General features: G+C 38.8%; 2 protein-coding genes across 5 annotated transcripts in view; one reads left to right on the top strand and one right to left on the bottom strand.

Annotated features, from left to right (window-relative positions):
• The first annotated feature begins 8,065 nt into the window (after positions 1 to 8,065).
• LOC140344327 (protein CutA homolog) lies at positions 8,066 to 22,350 on the top strand. 3 transcript variants are annotated; one of them, XR_011923545.1, is made up of 7 exons: positions 8,066 to 8,264; positions 10,335 to 10,483; positions 12,464 to 12,523; positions 14,863 to 14,908; positions 16,836 to 16,885; positions 17,743 to 17,909; positions 21,948 to 22,350. XR_011923545.1 is itself a non-coding variant. In XM_072431417.1 (7 exons), the coding sequence occupies exons 1-6, from the start codon at positions 8,160 to 8,162 to the stop codon at positions 17,843 to 17,845; spliced, it is 513 nt and encodes a 170-aa protein (XP_072287518.1). In that variant the 5' UTR covers positions 8,066 to 8,159; the 3' UTR covers positions 17,846 to 17,880; positions 21,948 to 22,350. The 3 variants fall into 3 exon arrangements, 2 of the variants coding, with proteins under 2 accessions (XP_072287518.1, XP_072287517.1); XM_072431417.1 differs by having other exon boundaries at positions 17,743 to 17,880; XM_072431416.1 differs by lacking the exon at positions 21,948 to 22,350 and having other exon boundaries at positions 17,743 to 19,358.
• Positions 21,226 to 26,066, bottom strand: part of PHF19 (PHD finger protein 19) — a 34,489-nt gene continuing 29,648 nt past the window's right edge. For both annotated transcript variants that reach the window (XM_072431414.1, XM_072431415.1), the window contains exon 15: positions 21,226 to 25,814. In XM_072431414.1, coding sequence (XP_072287515.1) covers positions 25,466 to 25,814 — 349 coding nt within the window. In that variant the 3' untranslated portion in view covers positions 21,226 to 25,465. The remainder of the gene's footprint in view (positions 25,815 to 26,066) is intronic.

Below are 26,066 nucleotides of genomic sequence, written 5' to 3'. Positions count from 1 at the left end.
CGTGTGTACGCAGCTTTAGAGTCCCAACTACTCGCCACTCGTACACAAATTAACTCTCTATACAGGGAGAAGGCGAAAGCACAACTCACCCGATGTAAACAATACTATTATGAACACGCTACCTCTGATATTGCCAAAACCTTCCATGACTACTACAGTCGGCTGTATAATTTGCGAGTAGACTCTGGAGGTATGTCCCCTCCCGAACGTCAGATCGCAATACAGGAGTATCTCAGTGCCTCCGATTTGCCGACACTGTCATCACAAATTATAGAGGCGCTAGATAAACCGATCACACTGCTTGAGCTACAGGCGGCGATACACCGAGCAGCTTCAGGGAAGGCTCCCGGCCCAGATGGCCTGACATTGGCCTATTACAAGAAATTTTTTCAAGTACTGGGCCCTCACCTAGTTACGGTACTGAATGCGCTCTCCGATGGCCACAACCTCCCCCAAGACACATTAGCGGCCCATATATCGGTGATATTCAAACCAGACAGACAAGGCTGACTGCAATACTGAATGATATTGTCCAGCCTGACCAGAGCGGCTTTCTCCCACTGAGGGAAGCCAGGGACAACACGATACGTACCCTGAATGTTATTGACTATTCACATGCCCATAAAATTCCTCTAATGCTCCTCTCTACTTATGCTGAGAAAGCATTTGACCTGGTGGACTGGACATTTCTGCTCTCCACACTGACACACCTGGGCTTCCCCCCTCGTATCCTGCGCTAGATAGAGATAGTATTTTCCTCCCCCAGCGCTAGTATATGAGTTAACGGTGGACTCTCACATCCTTTTCGCATAACCAATGGGACAGGGCAGGGATGCCCGCTATCTCTTTTACTGTCCGTGTTGACCCTGGAGCCTCTCCTACGTTTGATCCATTCTAATGGGGATATCAAGGGAGTCCAGATTGGCCCTAACGAACATAAGGTAGCTGCTTACGCAGACGACCTACTTTTTTACGTTGCTGCACCAGTAACCACATTACCTATTCTTATGCGGGAGTTGGATAGGTATGCTTCGCTCTCTAATTACAAAATAAATCTGCAAAAGTCGGAGGCACTGAGTGGTACTCTTTCCCCAGCAACTAGGGAGGCATTGGCCCCCTCTTTCCCCTTTAAATGGTCCAACAAGGCTATTTCTTACCTGGGCACGCAGATTCCCGCTAACCTGACGCGGGTAGTAGACCTTAATTTTATCCGTCTACTAAACAAAATCCGAAGTGATTTACAGCAATGGAGGCAGATGGCCTTTACCTGGTTTGGGAGATGCAACGTGCTTGAATGTTATGCTTAGACTGCTGTATATGCTACAAGCCCTCCCGATACATATCCCGCTCTTTGTTTTGCGGAAATTCCGCTCAGAGTTTGTAAAATTTTTCTGGCTCACAGGGTCACCCAGAATTAGGATAACAATATTGAGACTCCCCAAAGCCAAAGGAATCAGGCAGTGCACTTGTCCAGGCTACTGGATAGGTGCACTAATGGACGTTCTAAATTGTGGGTTGGAATGGAGGAGGCTTGCTCCACTGCCCCAATTAACACACTGGCCTGGGCGACACCGGCGGCCACGGCAGCAATGTCCAACCATCCACTGATTGGCGAGACCTTGAAAGTGGTCGCTAAATACTTCTCCTCTCAAAATATAGCCGCATACCCATCCCCAATGTCCAGTTCCCCAATCCTCCAGTTCTGGGCGATCCTGGGTTCCACTCGGGACAGTCTAACCCAATATTTCGCCAATGGCGTGCTCTGGGAGTGTACAGAGCATCCCATTTCATGCACAATGGGGAGTGGATACATATTCCGACTTTAGCACACTGGGCATATTTCCTCCTACTGACACCAGCACTGTGGCATATTTCCTCCCACTGACATAAGCACCAGGGCATTATTCCTCCTACTGACACCAGCATAGGGGCATTATTCCTCCCACTGATACCAGCACCAGGGAATTATTCCTCCTACTGACATCAGCACCGGGGCATTATTCCTCTTACTCACACCAGCACCGGATCATTATTCCTCCCACTGACACCAGCACCGGGCCATTATTCCTCCCACTAACACCAGCACCGGGGCATTATTCCTCTTACTGACACCAGCACTGGATCATTATTCCTTCTACCAAAACAAACACACCAGGGCATTATTCCTCCTACTAACATCAGCTCTGGGGCATTATTCCTCCTACTGACACCAGCACCAGGGCATTATTCCTCCAACTGTCACCAGCACCGGGGCATTATTCCTCCTACTGACATCAGCACCAGGCATTATTCCTCCGACTGACACCAGCACCGAGGAATTATTCCTCCTACTGACACCAGCACACCGGGGCAATATTCCTCCTACTGACACCAGAATGGGGGCAATTTTCCTCCCACTGACACCAGCACCAGGGCATTATTCTTTCCACTGACACCAGCACCGGGGCATTATTCCTCCATTATTCCTCCTACTGACACCTGAACCAGTGCATTATTCCTCCTACTGACACCAGCACCGGGGCATTATTCCTCCTACTGACATCAGCACCGGGGGCATTATTCCTCCTACTGACACCAGCACTGTGGAATTATTCCTCCTACTGACACCAGCACCGTGGCATTATTCCTCCCACTGACATCAGCACCGGGGCATTATTCCTACTATTGACATCAGCACCGGGGCATTATTCCTACTATTGACACCAGCACCGGGGCATTATTCCTCCTAGTGACACCAGTACCAGGGCATTATTCCTCCTACTAACACCAGCACCGGGGAATTATTCCTCCCACTGTTATTAGCTCCGGGGCATTATTCCTCCTAGTGACACAAGCACCAGGGCATTATTCCTCCTACGGACATCAGCCCCGGGGCATTATTCCTCCTACTGACACCAGCACTGGGGCATTATTCCTTTTACTGATACCAGCAACAGGGCATTATTCCTCCTACTGACATCAGCACCCGGGCATTATTCCTCCTACTGACACCAGCACCGGGGATTAGCCCATGGGAATGCATGGGGACTTCAAACATGGGCTTTAAAAAGCCTCAGGTTAAACGCTGGGGAAACAGTCTGTGTAGACTAAAGCTGCATACACATGTCCAATAATTATCGTTAGAAACGACTGACGAACGACCAATGAACAACCGATTGGCCAAAATAAAGTGACCAAGGACGCCGACAAACGAGGATTGTTGTTGGAAATGAACGACCGCCACGGTGGATCTGATTGGCTGACGATCTTTCACTGTCTATCGTGTGTACAGTATTGTGTTTTGTGAAAAAAACCCAAATTTTTCCTCCAATTGACTTTAATGGTGTTCGACCTTGACATTCGACCACCCGAATTTTGTGTGGAGACTTTCGTCAAACTCTTCCTGTCATCCCAAAGTCAACAGCAGCTGAGGAGATCCACGCATGTTTAAAACATTCATCTTTGTGGGGACATTTGCAACAGATAACTTTAAAGCAAATCATGAGAGTACATCTGGGGGAGGAAAATGCTCGAATTTTCTCTAAAAAAATTCTCGAAATTGGAGAAGGTAGGTTACCAATTGACTCTTCTGGCAAGATAAACTGCCATCCGATTTCTGTAATCTGGTGTCGTCCATTGCAGAGCTAATAAGTGCAGTCTATCCAGCAGTTTTAAAAAACTGTCCCAGTTTTAACTGGTTGCGAGAGAGGGCAATTTTTGCTGCTAAAAATGAAGATGTCCACAAAATAAACAATCAAATATTTGCCATGTTACCAAGCATAGTCACTGAATACAAGTCTTTCGATACCGTAGTAGATGCCGATGAGGTCATCAACTTCCCAACAGAATTCCTAAATTCACTTGATCCGGCTGGATTACCACCACATCTTCTTTTACTTAAAGTTGGCTCTCAAATTATTTTACAACGCAAACTCGACCCACCAAAATGGCACAAGGCTTTGTGTTAAGAAGCTGCTGGCCACTGTAATTGAAGCCACCATCTTAACAGAAAAGGGAAAGTGTGAAACTGTTTGGGAAAGTGTTTTTATAAGATCACAAATTCCAGTGAGGCTTGCGTTCTCTATCACAATCAACAAGTTACAGAGGCAGACTATTAGGTACTGCGGAGTGGAGTTGAGATCACCCTGTTTCTCCCACGGATAACTTTATGTTGCTTGCGCAAGGGTGGGTTGGCCTAGGAATTTATTTATTCTTGCTCCTGGAGGTGAAACTAAAACAGTTGTTTATAATCAAGTTCTGTAATAAAGTAATATTATAGTCAATTTATCAAAGATTTTACATTATGATTTGTATATTGTACTTATACTTTCAAAACCTGTAAAAAAAAAAACAATTCTTTGATTTAACACTGTAGCTCTCTTTGATTCCTTTTCCTGTATAATATAAGATTGCAATGAATAAATACTCGGGCAACGCCGGGTAATCAGCTAGTCATGATATAAATAAGAGATGTGCACAGGATAAAGGAACTGAAATATAACATTAAATGGGACATAGAAGAAGGGTAAGGTTGAGGGGTAGAAAGATCGGGGTAAAGCAGGTAAACAAGAGGAAAGAGCTAGGTAAAAGGGTTAGAGTGAGGCAGATTAAATCTATATCATGTATCATAAAACATAAACTGGGAATCCAGGTCCCAAAAATATAATATCATAGCATTACCAAAAAGGCATATCATACATAGGAATACATAAAAGAGGTTATCCAAGCTTCAAGTAATCTTATAGGAGTAGAAAAAATGTCATACAAAGGAATGTTCTTAAAAGAAACAATATCTTTAGGCAATAATTAAGGTCCCACACCTATAAACCGGCCAACCATACCAATTGTCAAGATAACTACATAAACGTGCGGTATCTTATGTAGACTAGGAAAATATTTCTTAGAACAAATTAAATATTCAAAGCATTTAGGAAAATGTGGTAAGGATAACCTACCATAACCACAGGACATCAAAAGGGATATATATAGTAATAGGCCCAGTCCCGAATAAACCAGGAGCTCTTAGTAAATGAGAGATGGAGTCAAGAGTTGTTGAATGGAATCTACAGGAATGCAACCCTTAAAGAATAAAGGCTTAGAGGTTAAATTACCTAAAAAGTTATATATTCAATGCATTAAAAAATCAAGCATTGTGCAATGGAAGTATTGTGTATGAATGTGTAGTAAAACTGAAGCACAGAAAAGGAAATGACCAGATCATGGAGCCTTATAAACAGGGAAACATGCTGAATTCTGTGTAGGAAAGTGAATATAAGTTCACATTTCTGGTAGAAGAAATAGAAGTTGGCTGATATTGTTTACCTTGATAAGAAAAAATCAATTTGAAAGGGAGTACACCAAGGTGGTTTGTAGGATTTGTCCCTTCATGTAAATTAAAAAGGGAAGTGTGTTCCCCTTACTGGAATTTTGAATAGAGGAAAAGAAAGAGGTTTTGGGCTCACAAATGGTTTTTAGAAACAAAATTGTTGTATTTAAACACAGTAAAGCAAACAAGTACAGACAAATCAATACCCCATACCTGTTTGACACTTAACCATTTGTGAGCCCAAAACCTCTTTCTTTTCCTCTTTCTACTTGAATGTTCCTTCATGTAAATATAACACTAAAGTATTATGTCCCTGGGTGGTCATTTGAGAAGCTTGTGAGACAGTGCTCTGTGAACTCTGTCAAGTTCAAGTCTATCAGAAGGTATTTCTTGTACTAGTTTTTGAAATAAGGCTCTGTCACAAAAATCTACTACAGATTCTGTCAATACACAAATATGTAAATAAAGCGATTGGATCAATTCTATAGATCTTCTTGTTTGTCATAGAGGGCAGAAATCTCCTCCTGTAGGGCTTCTATCTCCTATGTGTGCCCTTCGGGTACAGTAGTAGCTTTATCTCTTCTGGACTCAAGCACTGTAATATATGGTTGTTTATCTTTAATATCCTTAAGGGGTTGAGTGGAAAGCTACTGTGTGCCATGAATGCTTTAGTCCCCAACCACTAAACACAGTTTTCCATGGGACGAATTATTCAACTCACCAGCACCACTTAAAGGTATTGGGAACTGCTGTATACTCTCTTGGGAGAAAAGTCCAGAATTACCCAATGCATGGCCCAAATGTCAGATGGGGTTGGCGCCATCTTAGGCAAGCCTTGTTTATACATGCCATAGTGGGATTTAAATTTCATTTTTAAATAGGTATTGATGGGTCAATAAGGAAACGATGCAGGGTTTTTTCCAGGCAGCAGAAAGGGCCACAAGAAGAGGAATTATCAGTTTGGTTAATGTATGTCAACTTCTCACTGGTATTTTCATGTATCTCCTAATGTATCTCCAAATTGGTTGTTTGAATCACTTTATCTATACCAGTATACCATTTTCATAGAATTGATATATATTATTGCTCTGTTTCTTAGTTCTTTTACATTTCCAATGTATCCCCTGAAGAAGCCCATCAAAATGCATTGGGGTTGAAACATTTCCTGGATATTGGATTTAGCTAGGTGTTTATTATATAGTTGACAGGCATCATCCCTATGGAGGTTCCATGGGGTTGCTTCATTCTGATCTTCTTTAATATGTGATTATGTGATTTGGACCGATGATTGATTGTATATTTGCTGAATGCTAAATATAACATCACTTGTGCTGAATATAAAACCCCAGCTTTTTCTTTTCTTTCAATGTGGTTAATGGTCATTTATCCCCAAGCAGAACGGAGCTGACATATAAAGAACCCCCATCTTTTTAGGCTTTTCACATGCGCCACCCTTTCCTCCAGTTTTCATACAGTATTTATTTCATCCTTTCATGGACTGTCCCTCAGCAAGTAGCCATCAGGGCACAGAATGATAGCCCTGTAGTGACCATAAGTCTTGCAGAGAACTTTTTACAGGAAATGGGTAAATGGAAAGGCAGTTTATACAGGGCTTAATACACACACAGTGCCAGGCTCCAACTGCTCTGCCATGCTGAATTGCCTCTTTATTCACCAGTCACATGTACTGAGAAGATTTCTACCTTCTGCACAGATCACCATTCATAGGATCACGCTCCTAATCCATGAGAAAACACAGAAAGGCAGCACAAACTGAAACTGAACCCTACTTTTATTCCATGAGCGCTACCTACAATGTTACAAAACAGAAGAGAATTACAGCAAAGAATCACACAGAGCTCAACAAAGTAATAGAAATTAAAAAAAAAAATTAAAAAAATAGACAAATATCTTTGTTTCCCCTTTTTTTGTACTTTTTCATGGATAATGTCAACTTGGTTTTCTGTTATTTGTTTGTTTTTTCATGAATTTGTCATTTTTCATGAATTTGCATTTTCCATGGATTTGTCACTTTTTCATGGATAATGTCAACTTGGTTTTCTGTTATTTATTTGTTTTGAAAAATTTTAATAAAAATCTATTAAAGTAAAAACAAAAAAATAGACAAATAGATCAATTAGGACCTTCAGCCCATGCTCTATATACTACATTTTTTCTTTTATTCTAGCAAGCAAAACCACCCAAGACTCAGATTTCAGCTAACTTTTATTCAACCCTTTTACAAACAGAACCCAGGACCACAAGGTGAATTTACTGGAGTCAAATGAGAGTGGCTATGCACATTTACTGGAGTCAAATGAGAGTGGCTATGCACTCTCATTTTGAAGAAATGATGGGGGCCAGTCTGTAAAGAACAGCATGAATTTATTGACACAATAAGGAAAAGAGTGGAACCTTAACTGGAACTCTAGCTATTTATTTTTCGAATTTCAACAGATTGTGGTAATGAAAACATTGTCAGATTTTTTTTGTGTTTCGCTGGGGTGATTTTGCTCGCTTTCTGTCTCAGTGACTACACAGAAAAGGAAGCGACAATTCCAAAAAAGGACATTGAAATAAATACAAACCCTTCAGTGTTTCTAACCTTTTCCTATACACTTTAAAAGTAAAAACAGATTTTAGCTGGTGTTTCATTTTAAGTAAATGAGGCTGAGAGAAGAAATGGAAAAAAGAGATGGGGGATGGAATAAGAGAGACATAAAGATGGAGAGAGAGAAAAAGAGGGAGAGAGAGGGGAAGACTTGCATATTTCACAGACACAGACCCAGTTTATTCTCAGGCTGGCACACAAGACTCACCTCCCTCCTCCCCTTTCCCATCACCATCCTGGGTCATGAAGGAACTCGTGGCAGGAGACGGCACAGGTCACATGATGGGGACCTGGTGCCAGTCACCTATCCAGAACTGGCATCGCCCAGGCTGGATGATCGTGTTGCTGGTAAGTGAAAGATTTACATCTTTATGTTTCTAAATGTTTTAGAAATGGCAGAGTGCTGCAATGGTACATATGATAAAGCATGGAAAGTGATATCATTGAGTAAACTGATTTAAAATGACGACTTTTCAGACTCCTCCAGTCCCTTAGAAATGCATAGTACATTCACTTTGTGACTACAGTATTTAATGAATCGTATTGTGGGGGATGACCATGAAGAAATTTCTCCCGGGGGGGTGGCTGAGGATATCTTGTGTCTTACTGTACCGCTGCAGTGGGCATTATCAGTACAGTATTATAGTTTGCCACAGGGACACAGATCCAAATGTCCACACACAAGAGTTAAACTCACCCAAATACAACACTGCATGCTGCTGGATTTTACCCTCCACTGACAGTACTGAAAGTACAATTATTGCATGCTGAGTTATTACATTCTCTGCATTTTTCTTGTTTAATAACGATATAAAAAGAAAGATGGAAAGTATTACTAACATTTTTTGAAAAGGAAATATTTGGGGCTTTTGTTAGTTCAACTGTTATCATTTGTGAAGGATATTGGCACAGACAAAACTAGAAAGTAAGTGATGGACATAGAAAGGGACACCTGTAGAGCACCAGTAAGCTTCCTTTTAGGCTTATTTCTGATTAATATTTAGCTGTCAGCTGCTAATCTTTTTGTCATATTTGTAACTAGCAGTATGTCCAATCTATGGGGTCAAGGACTGAAGTCTGCTTAGACATGGCTAGATGTCCACCACACTTGACGTCTTAGCCTGAATAGGACCATGACCTCCGGAAAGCTCGCTATGTTCTTTACAGATCTCTGAAAATCTGGCTTTGTATATGGTACTCCTGCTTAGAGAATTTCTCCAATGGCTCTCACAATCTGGATCAATGATTTAGGAGTTTGTGAAAAGGAGACAGCCAGGCAATTAACATTATCAAGAGATGGATAGAAGGGAGTCAGCAATGGCTCTGTAGTTCTTTAAGTCAGATTTTGTGGACTCTGTAATACTTCAAGATGGTTTATCACATTGGATGCCAGTAACAGCATTACCTCTTCATTTTACACTGCACTATTCACATGGAAACATAATAGATTACAGTGAATAATTCAGTGAGCTTGACACATACTGTATGTGACTAATGTAAATGTTCAATGAAAAGTCACCTTTAAAAGTCTTTTTAGGTCCAGCTGTATACCAGCTTGTTTCCCGTGCCAACTGCCACCGCATTTCATTGGAAAAAAAGTTCTTAAGCAGCTTTTAGACATAGCGCTGGAATTTGTTCACCATTTTGCACCAATTTTTCATTTTATTGGCCTTGCCTTACTAAAATACTAACAGGTCATCAAAACATCATTAGTTAAGGGTTAGCTATAAATGTATGTCTGGGCAAGAAACATGCAACACATCTCTGCAATACATGTACATATAAAAGTACAGACAAATATCTGTTAATCTGCCAAAAAATCCAGTGAGATTCTAATTTCCTGTAGTGAGCTGACAACGACTCCTCTGCTGCACTGAAATCTGATGCAGAAGTTTTCAGGATCCAGAATATTGCCCGGGTCAAGTCTTTTTATCTGATGAAGTTTTAATTTTACACAAATATTAGCAGACACCTGTAATCAACACAATGAGAAAATCATAAACACATGTTGTGGAACAGTACTTATTTTTACTGTGTACAGCACTGTAATGGGTTAATTCACACCAGGCTGTCTGATGCATAAAAATGCATTCGCAATGACAAGCAATGCGTTATGGCATCCCAATACATTGCTCATAACAGAGTGCCTTATGCACTTTTGAAAGCATAGCAAACAATATTGAGCTGTTGTGTGTTGTAATGCAGTGCACTGGTGGGGTATATTAGGAATGTCATTGAGAACGCAGTGGCAATGCAGTGCACTTACACACAGGCTTTTTCAGCAAGTCTTTGCAGACTTCATAGTAAGCAGATTTCCTCTGTGGAGATACTGAATACAAATTTGGCTGTGAGTAAAAAAATTTTACTTTTCATTGTACCAATTTCACTAACATGGTAGTCTTTGTGTTCATTTTGCAGCTAATGACTGGCTCATGTTTGTTGTTCCCCGTATTTAAGAGCATTTTGTGTCACATTCACGCTGCATTGACAGGAGGAATTATCTCTGGGTCCCACTCGTTGGCTTTCATCAATTGTCCAAATGACCAGGTTGCTAAAGATATTGCAAGGTAAAAGAACACAAGAAATACATAACTAGACTGCATATTATATGGTAACTGGGCAGGGTTGCAATGGGAAATGAATAGATTGGGACATCAAAAATTATTTATTAGGAGCGGGACCTCAGTGGGTAGCTCTGGAAATATTGGCATGCAACTCATTAGCAATTGAGCTATTGATGTGAATATCCCAAAAATCCAGACCGTGCTACCCTTATTTACCTTTCCCGAGACAAAGCCACCACTGCTCAGGAGTATCAGTACACCATTTGCTACCATTCTGTGAACATCCCACGCTATAACTCTCTGAATTACATAACATCTCCTCCTCCTCCTCCCTTCTCAGCACCATCCTAGTAGGCACCCGACTATTCTCAGCATAGTAAAGTAAGGTTAAATTTTCATTTATTTCATCTAATTGCTTTTGTATTTATGTATTTTAGTATTAAGCAGTGTTTAAATTATTTCATACAGCCCCATCAATGTATAATATGCCAATAACAATAGTTTTTTTTTTTCATGGGAACGGATTAATAATTTTCCTTTTATTTCTTATGGGAAATATTTGTATAAGTCCAGTTTGGTATAAGTCCAAGGATCTGGAACAAATTAAGAACTTATACCAAGGTACCACTGTATATGGAATTATAGGAATCTGACTGGGAAAGGTCTTGGAATCAAGAAAAATAGTCTGAAATGGCCCATGGGCTCTCAAAGGTATCACTCAACTCCTTTTTATTAGAGGGGAACTACAAAGTGATGTTTAGATGGTATTTAGTACTTGACCACATAGTGTGATAACACCCTTAGTATTCTCCATTATGTTTCAGAAGATGTGAAGAAAAGGGCACAATGGAACACCTATGGGGTCATGTCCAAAGGCCCAAGCCTTTTGATCTAAAGTATTTGACCTTATATCCAAGGTTGTTCACAGTGAGATAAACATGACAGCAGAAGAGGCACAATGAAATAAACGCATAAACTAATTAAACTGATACTTTTAGTGGCCTGTATAACGTAAGCAAAGCCTTGGAAAAAGGTTGATATTATCACAGCGGATAATGGATAAATTGGATAGTGGTTATGATAAACACTTGAGTATTTTGAGTAATAAAATGGATACATTTGATCCCATGTGGGGGTTTGAATTTTGGGATAAGTCCTGACATCAGGTTTAAAGGCTGATTAATGAGATTCTTCTCCTTTCGTATATATATAAATATATAAACTCACTTAATTGTTTTTTTTTTTTGGGGAACTGAACTTTTAGTTATCCTTTGTTTGTCACGTTTCTTTGTGAAATGTGTACTACATGTAAATTGTTTAGTTAAAATTAAATAAAAATATTTAAATACATAGGTACTTAAGTATGAACATAATATTCATCTTACTGAATGAACAAACTTCATTTAGACTTTGTTCCCACTATCAGAAAATATGTTATCACTGCAATGCACAGTTATAGGCTTGGTTGTTCTTTGTGAAGCTGACCCCATTCATCACACTGAATGGGGCAGCCCACAAAAACAGACAAAAATGTGTGCAGCAGTTCCTTGTTTAAAAAAATGCAATACAATCTTTATGCAATGTCTTTGTGTAACACACACTATGTGAAAAACCATTAACTGCACCTCACATAGTAGGAATAAAGCCTAACGCACATAGAAGTCACTATTAAATATAATAATTCGAATACAGCAGGATCAAAGAATATGTGTGTGCTTAATAGATGACAGAACAATTACTACTATGATACTCATTGGTTTATGACAAGGGAATGCCAGCAATTTTTGAATGTATAGATAAAACTGAATGACAAACAGAAAATTAAAGCTTTGAGTAGCAGTTGAAAGCACTCTATTTGTGGGAGAATGGTCACCACAATGGAAATCCATATTTTAAAATTTGACCATTGGATTGTAAATTGGGAAATACTTACATTTTGAGAACTAGGCTTGTAAAATTGTTCAATGTTTCTAATTTCCTTAGGGGCATTCTGGAGAAGAAACTGGCAGCCAGTGTCAATATTATGCCAAAAAGCTCATCTCTGTAAGTGCATTATGTGCATTCAGCTATCAATAACTCATACACTGATACAACAAGCACATTGTGGGCATTTATTAAAATGATAGACAAAATCACTGTTTTAGTGGATAAGTGAAAGCGTAATAGGTCTTGTTCACATGGGTGGCAAGGAAAGGATCCTGCTCCTGCTTCCTTACTGTCACCATTCATAGCCAAGGCACTTTAAGCACTTCGGTTTGCTTATAGATTCCTATATAGAATAAATGAATGAGAATGGTAAGGGACAGTGTATTACTGTCTACTGGTTGCCCCTCTAAATCACTCATGCTCTTATTTATTTTGAACAAGCATGGTAGTCGGCTGCCAGTCACACTTAAACTACTGTACCTACTACCTGTGTAAACCAGCCTTTACAAAACAGATGCAAACGTGTTGTAAGAGAGGAAAATATAACAAGTGTAATTATTTAAAGCAAAATTGCTTGGAAAACCATGTAAAAACACACACTTTCCTTACACTCCAGCATCTGTCTGCAGTGCCTAGGAGAAGAAGTCTCATATGCATCTCTCTCAGACATTGTAGCTAACAGTCGGAAGGATTCTTCAACAGGCAGGCAGGACTTGGTATGGTCAGATAATGATTTACAAGCCACTGACTGCAACTCTGACACCTCTGCTTTCTGAGTAGTGCAGCATTATTGCCAAAGCATCACAGGAAGTTGCATTAGGTGGACATCACTTGTGGGCTCAACAGCTATTTGTTGGACATTGTAGGGAGACTAAGAAAAAGAACTTTTCTGCAGTAAATATTTTATTTTAATTGAAGGTCATTGTCCAACTTCTACAAGTGTTAAGTTTTTTTTATTATTTTAAATGTTTCTTTTGTCCTAAATGTTTTGATTGGAGCTCGAATTTAAAATTTGAAATGAAAACTTGTTCTAGTTTTGCTTCCTGTATTAATATTGGGAAAGGAAGTGAAGAAAATGTTTCCAGCTGGGACACAGACAGCGATAGTAGCCTGACAGAGGGTTTAAATCATCTTCAATCCATAAATGAATGGGAAACGGAACATAGCATTGCTCCCATTGTATTATTATTTTTATTTTTTATTATTAAACAGGATTTATATAGCACCAACATATTAGGCAGCGCTGTACATTAAATAGGGATTGCAAATGACAGACTAATACAGACAGTGATACAGGAGGAGAGGACCCTGCCCCGAAGAGCTTACAATCTAGTAGGTGGGGGAATTTCACACACAATAGGATGGGAGATATGTAGTGGTGGGACGTAGTGGTGGTTTCAAAAGACAGAAAAAGACGGGTAGGCAATTTTGAAAAAATTGGTTTTGAGCGCTCTTTTAAATGAGCAGAAAGTAGGAGCAAGCCAAATAGGACGAGGAAGACCATTCCAGAGAGTTGGGGCAGCTCTAGAGAAGTCTTGTATTCGTGCGTGTGATGAGGTTATGAGTGAGGAAGTCATTAGTAGGTCAGTGGAGGAGCGGAGAGAGCGGCAGGGGGAGTATTTTTTGAATTGATTTGAAGGCAAAGCAAAGCACAGGAGCTTGAAATTGATTCTAAGGTGAAATGGAAGCCAGTGGAGAGAACTACAAAGAGATGCAGCAGAAGAGGAGCGGAGGGAAGGATGGATGAGTCTGGCTGCAGCATTCATAATAGATTGTAGAGGAGAGAGTCGGGTTAGTGGAATACCAGAGAGAAGGATGTTACAGTAGTCCAGACGGGAGATGATGAGAGCATGTACAAGGGGTTTGGTGGTCTCAGGGGATAGGTAGGGGCGGATTTTGGAGATGTTGCATAGATGAAAGTGACAGGACCTGGAAATGTTCTGAATATAGGGGGTAAATGAGAGGGCCGAGTCAAAGGTGACACCAGGACAAAGTGCCTGGGGGGGGGTTGGGGAATCACAGTGTTGTTAACAGTTAGGAATATGTCAGGGGGGGATTTGGAATTTGAGGGGGGATGATGATGAGTTCTGTTTTATCCAGGTTGAGTTTCAGGAATCGGTCAGACATCCATGATGAGATGGCCGACAGGCAGCATGAGACCTTATCCAGGACTGAAGGAGACAGGTCAGGGGTGGACAGACAGGTTTGAGTGTCATCAGCATACAGATGGTACTGTAAGCCAAAGGAGGATATGAGACTACCGAGAGAGGAGGTGTACAGAGAAAAGAGAACCGGTCCAAGGACTGACCCTTGGGGAACACCAACAGGGAGGAGAGTGGGGGAGGAGGAATTACCATTGAAAGAAACTTGAAAGGAGCGGTCAGACAGATATACATTTATACAGTTATTGTATTCTATACACTCCGGAGACTTTATTTATAACTTTTATTTTACAGGTACATCTGGAAAGGAGAAATAGAGGAATCTACTGAGGTACTATTAGTAAGTGTTTCTCGCTGTCATATTAACATGAGACACAGCAACTGGAGGCTCAGTAAACCTAAAATAAAAAATGCAGAATACAAACATTGTTCACGGATATCAGTAGTGGTGTTCTCTGTAAGAGTCAACAGTAATGAGTTCGTTGAGGAGTAAAGTAGTAAAATCACCAAATCTCACTTCAAATGACCTGAGACTAGCAGCAAGGGGCAACAATACCCTTGGGGCCTGATTTTTTTTAAAATTTTTTAAAGGCTGGAGAGGATAAACTTTTATCAGTGAAGCTGGTTGATCAAGCAAACCTGAAATGGATTTCCTAAAAGGTATTTTTATATTTGTTATGAAATGTTTTAAATCCTGCACCAGATCCTTTCCAGGTTTGCTGGATCACCCAGCTTTATTAAATCAGGCCCTATACCTCACTCGGCAGCTATATAATTACCTTGTTTTTATTTCAGTAAATTCGCATTGAATTTTTTTTAAAATAAATTCATTCCAGTAAAGATATACTACAAAAAAAAAAAATTATCCTAAAGGTAAAAAAATAGCATATTTTTTAGACAGACAACCCAATCCAATTTTTTTTAAACATGGAACATTTCATCACTCTCAGATAAAAATCTGACGTGAACAGTGAACCATATATAAAAATCAATTCAAGAGCTTGAATTGTACATTAAGTCCAAAACTCTTTATCTAGAATGTAGTTTTAGTTGAGTGGGAAAAAATAAAACTGTCAGGTTTTTATTGCTATCTACGGTTCTGTTGAGAGAGAAATGTAATCTTACGTCACATGTAGTTAAACATCAGCAGAATAAGAAATAAGGTCCAATCTCTTTTAATGAACCCTGTGAAGCAGTAAAAACTGACAGGTTTTAACCCTTCTCCATTTTAACCAAAACTAAGAAATAAAAAGTTTGAGCTGGAAATGTACTGTCCTTTAGGTGTTCCCTGTATGCTGACCTTAAACAATATAAATATTACTAAAAGCAATTGATGGAAGAATAATTTATTTTTAAAAATGTTACTTAGTACTCATAAAGAATATGAATTATACAGTGCAGAGTTTCTAGTTTACAGAGCAATATTACAACTAGCGTATCTTTTAACAATTTGCTTGATTCTGGTTTACAGTAAAATAGGGGTTATATCTTCCAGGTAATATTATATGTTCACAAGGGAAATAACCACTGGATTGCTGCTTTCTTTACTACATCCAGTTTTGCATTATCCAATATTTTTTGCCAGTAGTAGTTTTCTAAACAAAAACTCCTTGTTTGATAATTGCTACAATAGATCTGATAACTTATACAACATTTTCAGTGAAGTGTCGTCTAGTTTGACAGGATCTCAAAGCAGCCATACTCTCTGTGACCCCCTTTTATAGCTGGATTACGGAAGGATTTAAACCAATGTCTGATTTTATTGCAGCCTGTCCATCTCATACTAAGTGCATTGATTTTTGACACTATCTGAAGACAAAAAGCAGTGTAAAAAAAAAGTGGAAGGCAGCTGTCATTGAAACAGGTGGCCCTATTAGAATATTTCCCCACACCTGTTTCAGTGACCACTGTAAAATGTTGGACTTTTCCTTCACTTTCTGTGCCAAGTCACAATGAATGCATGGACTAAAAAAAAAAAAAAACCTGATAGAAGTAATGTGTGGCAGGAGCATAACTATTATTACCATTTGGAGATTGAGGCCCACAAACATCAGCAGAATTGAGGTTTTGAGCTAGTAGGCCTAGTAGATCTCACAATCCAGAATGCAAGCTACAATAAAAAGCAAAGCTAAGGCATGTAGGGGCCAGCATGACTGGCAATGGAGCTGCAGTGGAGAGCGCAAAATGCTGTACATAATCCAATGGGTCTTAGTTTGGAAATAACTTTTTTACCTTCTTAGCTCTTGCTAAATATGTTCTTTTTGCAGATAGTGAAGACCAAGACAGGGAAGATACATGAATTATCAGGATATGTCAGGTATGGATGCAGTGGATATTACTTCTTCCCTGGCCTGAGAGGGTCACACAAACTATCCCTATAGGAAATTCCCTTACAGTTTAGGCAGAAACCACCACAGAAGTGTTAATTGAGCTTTAAGGATAGCAGCATGCCTGTTCTGCACTTCTTCGTACACAGGATCCACATAGGGTTTTGGTCTGCAGTATGCCCACAGACATTAAAACAAAGAAATATCACCCACCCATGTATGCATGAGTTTCCTCCAGGCATTCTGATTTTCTTCTACATCCTAAAGCATGCAGCTGGGTTAAATGGCTCCCCCCAAATTGACCTTGCAGTGTGAAGAAAATGAAAGCACAGAATTACCTGCCAGATACTACCTGTATACAAGATAATAAAAACTGTACAATAATTTATCAATAAAACATTACCTGCACTCATCACAGTCCAAAGGATTTTTTTTTATTGACAAAATTATGAGTGTTGTCACTGCAGACCTATCTCTTAAAACGTTGCTCAACAGTTGTCTGGCATGTGCTTGTGAGACAGACCCTGAAAAAAAACCGTGCAGCTTCCCCAATTTCTCTTGGTACAGAAATACGGGGCCTAGGCATTTTGGTACATTACCTGCTAAAGGAGAGGATCAGATTTTAGACTGCTTGTTTCTCAAATTCACTAGGGATCAAACACTTAAAGTTTTAAGGACCCTCAGCCTTTTTTCACTTCAACATTTACTTTTTTTAATTTTTTTTTATAAAATAAAGGATCACATCAGTAATGTCAGAATTGATTTGGGCATGTTTTTGTGATTGAAGTTCACCATTCATTGCAAGATTATTAAAACTAATATAGAAATGTTGTGTTTTTGTTTCTAGATATGTTCATCCCTTTGAAACACCTGATTTTCTGACTGTTATAATTGCCGATGGAAACCCCGATTATTTCAGATGGATTGAAGATGTCTTGTCAGCCAAATGATCATGGCTTTTGTGTCACAATGGCTTCTTCAAAGAGTATTTTTACTTCTCTGTCTGTATTGGATGCAAGTAGAAATCAGTATTGTTGGTTGTAGTTAAAAATCTGATCTGGATTAAGGCATAAACAAGGAGAGCAAATATAAGATTAATTAAGATTTAGTGGAAATCCGTTTTGATTATAAATTTTAATGTAGTAAAATGCCTAAAATATCCCAGTGCCAAATGGTTAGTTTTGAGACCTTTTTACACTCCAAAGTAGTCCAAAATATTTCTGTTTTTTACAAGATGCAGCTGAAACTTTTTTACCACCTCTAATATTATCAATGTAGGCACATAGCCCTCAACTTAAACTAGTCTGCCAGTCTCTTGGATGGCTTATAGTTATGTCAGTGATGTATTAATTTGTCCATTTCTAGGCATAATTCTCAGATGCCACTAAATTTGGGAATTTAAAATGTTGGTATGTAGTTGCTCTATGAATAGTCATAGGCTAACGGAAAGTCTTCTAGTTTTTGCAGGTCAGACAAAAATGTAAATAATTTAAACATAATACAGTATTTTGCAGTATTATTTGAGAGCCACAGTGAGAAAGTTTTTTACACCCAAACAAAATCAAGGTACCAGATTTTTACATTACAATGCCTTATTAGATGCTTGAGGAGACATTCATGTTTTAAATAATATAAACATATCAAACTGCTTCCCTAGTGATAATAGATGCCATCATTGCTCACAAAAGCCAATTAAGGGTGGAGTTCAAATAACTGCCAAGTCACTGCCAGATCTGGAGGTCAGAAGTACACACAGATGTAGTTTTCTTCCAATCAAGATTTTCAGATTTTTTTTCTGATTAGATTAAAGGATTACCTTCTTGTTATCCTTCTCCAGCTACTTTTCAAATGTCATATATATTTTAGTAGTGTTTTGTTGGACTCCTGCTAGAGGCTTGATGTGATGTAATATGTCACCTAATTGCTGCAGTGGTACAAAAGTACAGTGACATCAAGGAACAGGTTCAATTTTAAATAGTGAATCTGTAATAGTCAATTGCTTTTATAAAATACTGTCAATGTACTAAAATTAGAAATTGGTATTTTTTGTTCATGTTAAGCACTTGCTGCCATGCAGCTCAGAGCCATGAAACCCCATGCTGCACAGTACGACCAAAGTCATGAGAGGGTCAAACCAAAAAACAGGGTACCATTAGCTGGATGGATTTAGACATCAGGACATCTAGAAATAAAGCTGAAATCTTTCTGTAGGCCATGTACATCAAGTCAATTAGAATTTTATATCATAAAACATCAAAAACATATTTATAGTAAAATAAAATCAAGACAAATGGAAAAATGTTTGATTTGTATAATATACCAAACTTTTATTATTGATGAATTCTGGAGTTTCTTACAAAGTTGTAACCTCACATTACAAACATGTCTGTTTTGTGAAACAAAATGCTATTTCTTCCAGCTTAAAAAAAAAAAAAAAAAAAAAGGAGACCGTTCTAAAAATAATATCATCTAAAAACTGTCTATATAGCCTTGTTTTAGAGGTCAGAAGGAGGCTTACAAAGTGTCATTTAGGGATTTGCCTGTGAAACAGTATGTGTATTTTGTAAGCAATTGCCATTTTAATATTACAACACTTAACATGAAAATATATGCACAGTGGAAAAAAATGTCCAGCCCGACTTTCTGTAAGTCTCCTACATTGCTCAGATGATGAAAAATGTAAAAAGCAATATTCTGCATCTTGTAACCCACATCAGTGTTCTTCTGTAATTGGTGTAAAGCAAAAAAAAAGTCCAATTGTGCCTAGATGTCATGGGCTTTGGTGCTTTGCATCAAATAGTAAGTTACACTTTATCTGTGAATAGGGTGTACAAGAAAAAACTATTTTCCCTTCAGGGCACATTGATATATCAGAGCAAATGCAGATTGTCATTCATGTGCTTCTCCAAACAATATGATAAAAATCATAACTTTAAATAATACAGGATGCTTTAGAAAGAAGTTTGTGAGTTTTATCTTACCCCCTTGTAAACCTGAAAGTCTAAAATGTGTATGGAGAGGGAAAAAAACATTAACAAATCTAAAAGAAAATGCAGATGAAGCTGAAAGTTTCACTACTTCATTCCACTTGCAGCTCATTTTAGTCAATGAATGTTTTTCACCAACTGCTCTAAACTTTGGCAAAGCAGGAGAGGCAGCCATCCTGATCACGTCAATAGAAGAGGGAAAACACACAATAGGCAGGTCCTGCACCCTATATTACTGGGGTAGATAATAGCTCATATGAGGGGGAACATTTTTGCCCTTTCAGCTTGGGTGCTCAAGGAACTCATCCTCATACTGCTCAAAAAAAAAAAAAAAAAAAAAAAAAAGGATTGAACAGGACTAAAAATAAAATTAAACCAGATCCGGCATGTTCCTTGTGACGTGGAGACCAAATTCAAAAGGGAAAAAAACTGAAGTAAAACACACCAAATAGTTCTTATACAGTGGAAGGATACAACTCAAAATAATTAAACTTAGCAGCAACTTAAAATCTGTCAAAAAAATCTTAAAACTACATGCAAGGTATGGATGGATTCCAGCAGGCTATATCTCACATTTCTGCTCAAGTTCCCAATTCTACACATTCACCACAGCCCATACAAGGAGACCATCTACCCAATGAGTTTTTACAGACACCTGTGTGGCATGGGGAATATTATTATTGGGCCTGATTTAATAAAGCTCTCCAATGTTGGAGAGGGTGCACTTTCATTAGTGAATGGATTTCTTAAAAGTTATTTGCTATTTGTTAGCAAATGTTTTCAGCCCCAGATCCATTCCAGGTTTGCTGGATCACCCAGAGGTGTAGAGTGCAAATTAGCACTTTACACTAAAAACACATTTTGTATATTTTTTTCTGATTTATTAGGGGAAGATTGGCATCATTTCCTTGTAAAGTAAAAATTGTATAACAGTGTACACATTTACACTAATATATAGATATATATGACCAACCCCCCCCCCCCCCCCCCCCCCCCCCATAATTTGTATAAGAAATACCAAAAATATTGTGATATATATTTACGTCTCTATATTGATATACTTTAAAGCAGCCAATGACTAGAATCTCTGCTACCGTCATATATTGTGGGGCAAATCTACATTCAGAACTGCTACAAAGGAAATGCAGCCAAAATAGCTGCAGATTAATTGGACAATGTATGTGCGTGTTCATATATAAAAATCTATTAATAAAACACATGTATCTGGATAAAAAAAAATGTAGTAAAATATATAATACATTCTATAGCTTGATCATTCAGTGACCTTGTTAAAAGTAGTTAGAGACGAATTTGTCTTAATTTATTCAATTTGTCTGAGAATATTTGTACTTTACCCTGTACTGCAAGCCAGTCTTTCAATTGTTTGTGTGAAAGAAGGGTGGGGGGATTTCGGCTTTGTTGGGAGAAATGTTTCCTATACTTTCTGTCCCATAAACACATAGTGAGACAAAACAATTCCCCCCCAACACAGACAGGGAAAAAAAGGTTTTCTGAAAAATCTCGAACAGCGGTAAAGGTGTGTACCTGGAAGCAGGTGCTGTTCTAGGTTTTGATTTTCACGCATGGACAACACATTTCTGATGTGCATAAGCAAGGTGCCAGGATGTAGCATTACAGAAAGCACAGGGTAGAAGGCATTTTGGTGGGTGGTCAGCTAAAAAGAACTATTCAGAATTCAGGTCAATGGTTTTTTGATTCAGAATATTAACATTTTGAAACTTTGTCAATTTAGTTACCAAAAAAGCTAATGGGGGTTCTGCAAGAGTTAAGGTTTTTACTCATTGTGCCCTTATTGGCTATCTAGGATAGGTCTTATGGCCCTATTAACCCTACAAGGTAGCAAAATGCAGGAAATTCAGGCTTGAGAGATTTATACCATAAAAACTTTCTACTAAATATCTTCATGGTACCTTCAGACAAAAAAGGACACCGATCTTAAGGATTCTAGCAAAACCACCAACAGTTTCTGTGCTTTGTTATCGAGAATTTAAAAGCAGACATCACTTATAACATATGATATATGTTATATATATCTATATTTCAGGTTATCCCCTTGCACCAAGGATCTTCACTAAAATCAACACAGTATTGATGGCAATACCACGACTCCAGAAGATAGAGATTTTACCCTATCTGGATAACTCTCTGCTGTTCATGCCTTCAAGCGAAGAAGTGACAAAGAATATTTAGAAAGGCAACAACTATTTTTGGGAACTTTTCCAGATACAACTTCATATAGCAAGCAGACCTTGTAAAAGAAGTATGGGTGCCCAAAGTGACAACCACAGATGGTGCCATGTAGAACTCATGAAAACAGAAGACAAAATCACCAGCACCCTGAAGCATTCCTGAAGATCCTGTGGACTTAAAACATTGTAAATTTCCAATGTTTCCTGTGGTTATTTCATGTTGTGACAGTGCTTTTACAATAAAGGAAGAATCCTGTACTTTGGGGTGCTGGTCACTTTGTATTCCATTTTAATGTCCAATTTTACTTACATGGCAACCACAGGTTTGGGTAAAAGGACACTTAAGCCCCCTGAAAAAAAATGAAATGGACAGAAAGAGGGCCTGGACAGACCCCTCTATATAACAAACTCTGCAAGAAACCCTGAAGTAGGGGGCCAGAGTAACATCTGGTCTACTAAAACATCAAATCTTTGATAATAAATCTGGGCAGTTCAGCTTGGAATTTTGATGTAACTGGAATGAGAATTAAGTAAATGCACATAGTCTATAGGTCCACAATACATACTGGAGAAAATAAAGAAGATGTAAACCCCAACTAAACCTTAGTATTTACCACATACAATTGTCTTTTTGTATACATTATTGCATCTCGGTGCTTATCTGGCCTATTTGCAGCCATTTTCGGTCTACATGCATACACTACAGCGATGATTGCATGGTATTTCTCAGCACAGGTTTCCTAATGGTGACAACAGTGGGTCATGCCCGTACAATGTGTGTTGAAGTAACCACTTGTAGTCTCTTTCAGAAGCCTGTGTAACAAGGTGAAAACTCAGAAGCACAATTAAAAGATGCAAAGTGTTGTTGCTGGCGACAGGATAATGTGTGTGTGTGTGTGTGTGTGTGTGTGTGTGTGTGTGTGTGTGTGTGTGTGTCCCCCAGTGCTCATTCTGACCCTGGTCTAATAATATTAATAATGATAATTGAAAGTGTCTTTAGTAGGAACATGATGGGTGTCAGAACTAGCTAGTAAGGCAGTGAAAGAAGGTAGTCAATGATCATTTTTTGTTTACATAGATAATGTGGATGCCTTTCACCTATATCCAACCCCCAGCCTGCAAGCCAGAAGCACCAATATAACTTCAGATGATGGTAACACAGTATTGAAAATATATGTTTTCTGACAGATACGAGGGACTTTTTTTTTTTTAATTAATATATTTGATTAAGTTTGCTGCACAACTGATGCTGGAGGTGGGATCCGCGGAGAGTATAGCACTGACAATAAAAAAACGCATTTGCAGTTTGATTCCCACCTCCCGCCGCGAAACGTAAAAGACTGGATTCTAATCCAACTGCATAACTTTCAGATTCACCAACTGACTCTCAGTTGCCAGTTATAATTCCATCTTTACGTTAGTGCATTCACTGTCAAATGTAGCGATCTCAAAAAGTAGACCAGTTATATGCATCTCCACATTATAAAATATTTTAGTACCAGCTTGTAGCCACAATTCCTACCATACATTCTCTTTATCCAAAGCAGCTCCATGAACTATTCATACTAAAACAAAACAAATAAAAAAAAAAAAAAAAAAAAGATAAAAAAAAGATAACACACACTGGCAACATTCATATATCTATATACTAGAGATAGGTGACAATTATAGAACTTGCACAAGCTGAAAAGAGAGCTTTAGGTATAAAAGGAAAAATATGCAATGCATGAAAACTAAGGTTTTCAACCAATGCAAGTTGTACAAATGTCACCCATATGTACCATATGTCAGCATTTATGACTGTTATGACCTGATCATGCAATCCTTTTTAACTGCATTGCATCTTGTGCTTACTGTAAGGTGTCTTCAGCTTGATCAATTGGTGAGGTTTTCCAGACCTCCAGGTGGTGGTGCAGATGTGACAAATACATAGAGGCATACTAACCACTGGCATCTGTAAAACACATCGTACTTGATGGTACCTGGAGCTGGGTCTCTTAGACCCAGACTTGTATTCTACAGAAGGCACTGGCTGAAGGTTTAAAGGCATTTCCATCAAAATAAAACAGTTTCTCTCATGTCAGTTATCATTACATTCTTTCATTATCATATAACGGTAGTTCTAAAAGCAGCTCTTATATAAAAAAACAGTATAGCTTTGCCCTTCATTGCAGGCATAAATTTAAGTTCTTTTGAAAAAAAAAAAAAGTTATCTAGAGATCTAAATAGAATAAATTCATTCCATAACTTGTAAAAAGAATGCCAAGAGAGAAGCACCACCTACAGGACGGAGCTTCATCTATACTCTGTGCAATGTGGTCTTTGAAAAAATTTCACGGGGTCTTCTTGGCTTCTTTCAAAGAATGATCTTAAAAATAAATATGCTTGTCTCTGAAGTGTGTAAAAAATCAATGTCCTAATCGTTGTAATCTGACCCCTAAATTTCATGATTCTAGTTGCCAGAATCTACTGGCACTTCCAGGGGAAAAAAATTCATTACACAGATGACATTTGACCTGTTTTACACATTCCTTTTATCCTCCTCATTTCCTAAGTGCTACTGCTACCTAGATAAATCATAACTTGGCCAAGCAGGTCATATTGAACCAAATAGGCCACTGACATCTTCAAAGCAAAAAATAGACTTTGTTATTTAGTCATGGTCTTCAGATTCTAAGTTAACTGTAGCCAACTTTTCCATAAACTGCAGTGTGTACAGCATGCGGCTATGCTCCTGCAGACCTTCCTTTAGTATTGCATGTCCAGGCTGTGTGACGGAGGGTACACTCAACATATGGAGAAGCAGAACATCATGTGGCTCCAGTTGAAGGGTTTATGCCAAGACAACGACAGCACATGGATGATCTTCACAAATTAGTATAAGCTGAAGGTTGAGGGGTTTGGGAGTGGGAGTTTATACAGGAGGATGGTTGGAAGTTACAAAATGTTACATCCAAGTAGTAAACTTTTTTTTTTTTTTTTTTTTTTTTTTTTTTTTAACTGTGGTCCTCCCACACCTGTCTTCGTGATATAGCCTCCAGCATGGAGCGGATACTAGCATAGAGACATCTTTGGTTCTTCAATCTTGAACTCTAGATCTAGAAGCAAATCACTTCTACTTTTTGCCAACAGTCCCAGTATATCAGGGAAATATCAGTAGGAATGTCAGTATTGGTGCCATGATGGGGTTCGGTATTTGTTCCCTGTATAAGTGCTATATTTATGTTTGCAGCAAAAGGTCACTAAAAAGTCATGGGTCACCTTGTTATCTCTAGTACGAACACCGTAGCTGGCAATATGGTCAAAAAGTTTTGCTTCGGCGTGTGCCCCCTTACTTTGGTTATAAAATATACGCATATACTCTTCAATCCAGTCAGTATGGGGTGGTTCCATCCCACTCTACCAAATACTGGACTTTGCCTTCAGGGGTGATCCTCCGTGCCAATACTTGGTACTTTTCTCCACAAGCCAATCTTCCTGCAGCACCAAAATAAGTTGTAATTGAGTGTTTAAGGTGCGGCATTGAGGAATCATCCTCGCTAAGGCTCTCAAAGGTATGGCTGTCGGCAGCATGGTCTTGAAAGTCAGACGATCTGGCATACTCCATTGACTCCGCGGCGCAGCTGTTCTGTCTGTCTGTGTGGTCCAGGGTCCTCCTCTTAGACTCAAAGGCAGTGTACACCTTGGAGGCCAGTTTCCGCTTGCGGCTTCCTACATTTCCACTGTGACCAGAGAAATAAATCAATGTTAATAAAAGTGGGGCAGCATTTACCAGATGGAAATTATAGGCAGCAGGGTGAGAGGTGATGGCATTGAAGCAAACAATTTACAATATATGATTTTAACTTTCCCTCGTCTGGGCACTGGTGTTTTTCTCCAGCCATATAACTGAAGGTAAAAGCTACAGGGTATGGAATCAACAGACCATCATAAACTTAAAACATGCAATCACCTGCAATTGTACAGCCTCTTGA

This window comes from Pyxicephalus adspersus, chromosome Z (assembly GCF_032062135.1).
Source record: "Pyxicephalus adspersus chromosome Z, UCB_Pads_2.0, whole genome shotgun sequence".
Classification (NCBI taxonomy): domain Eukaryota; kingdom Metazoa; phylum Chordata; class Amphibia; order Anura; family Pyxicephalidae; genus Pyxicephalus; species Pyxicephalus adspersus.
Note: the sequence above shows the minus strand (reverse complement) of the source record. Positions and strands in the feature narration are given on the sequence as shown.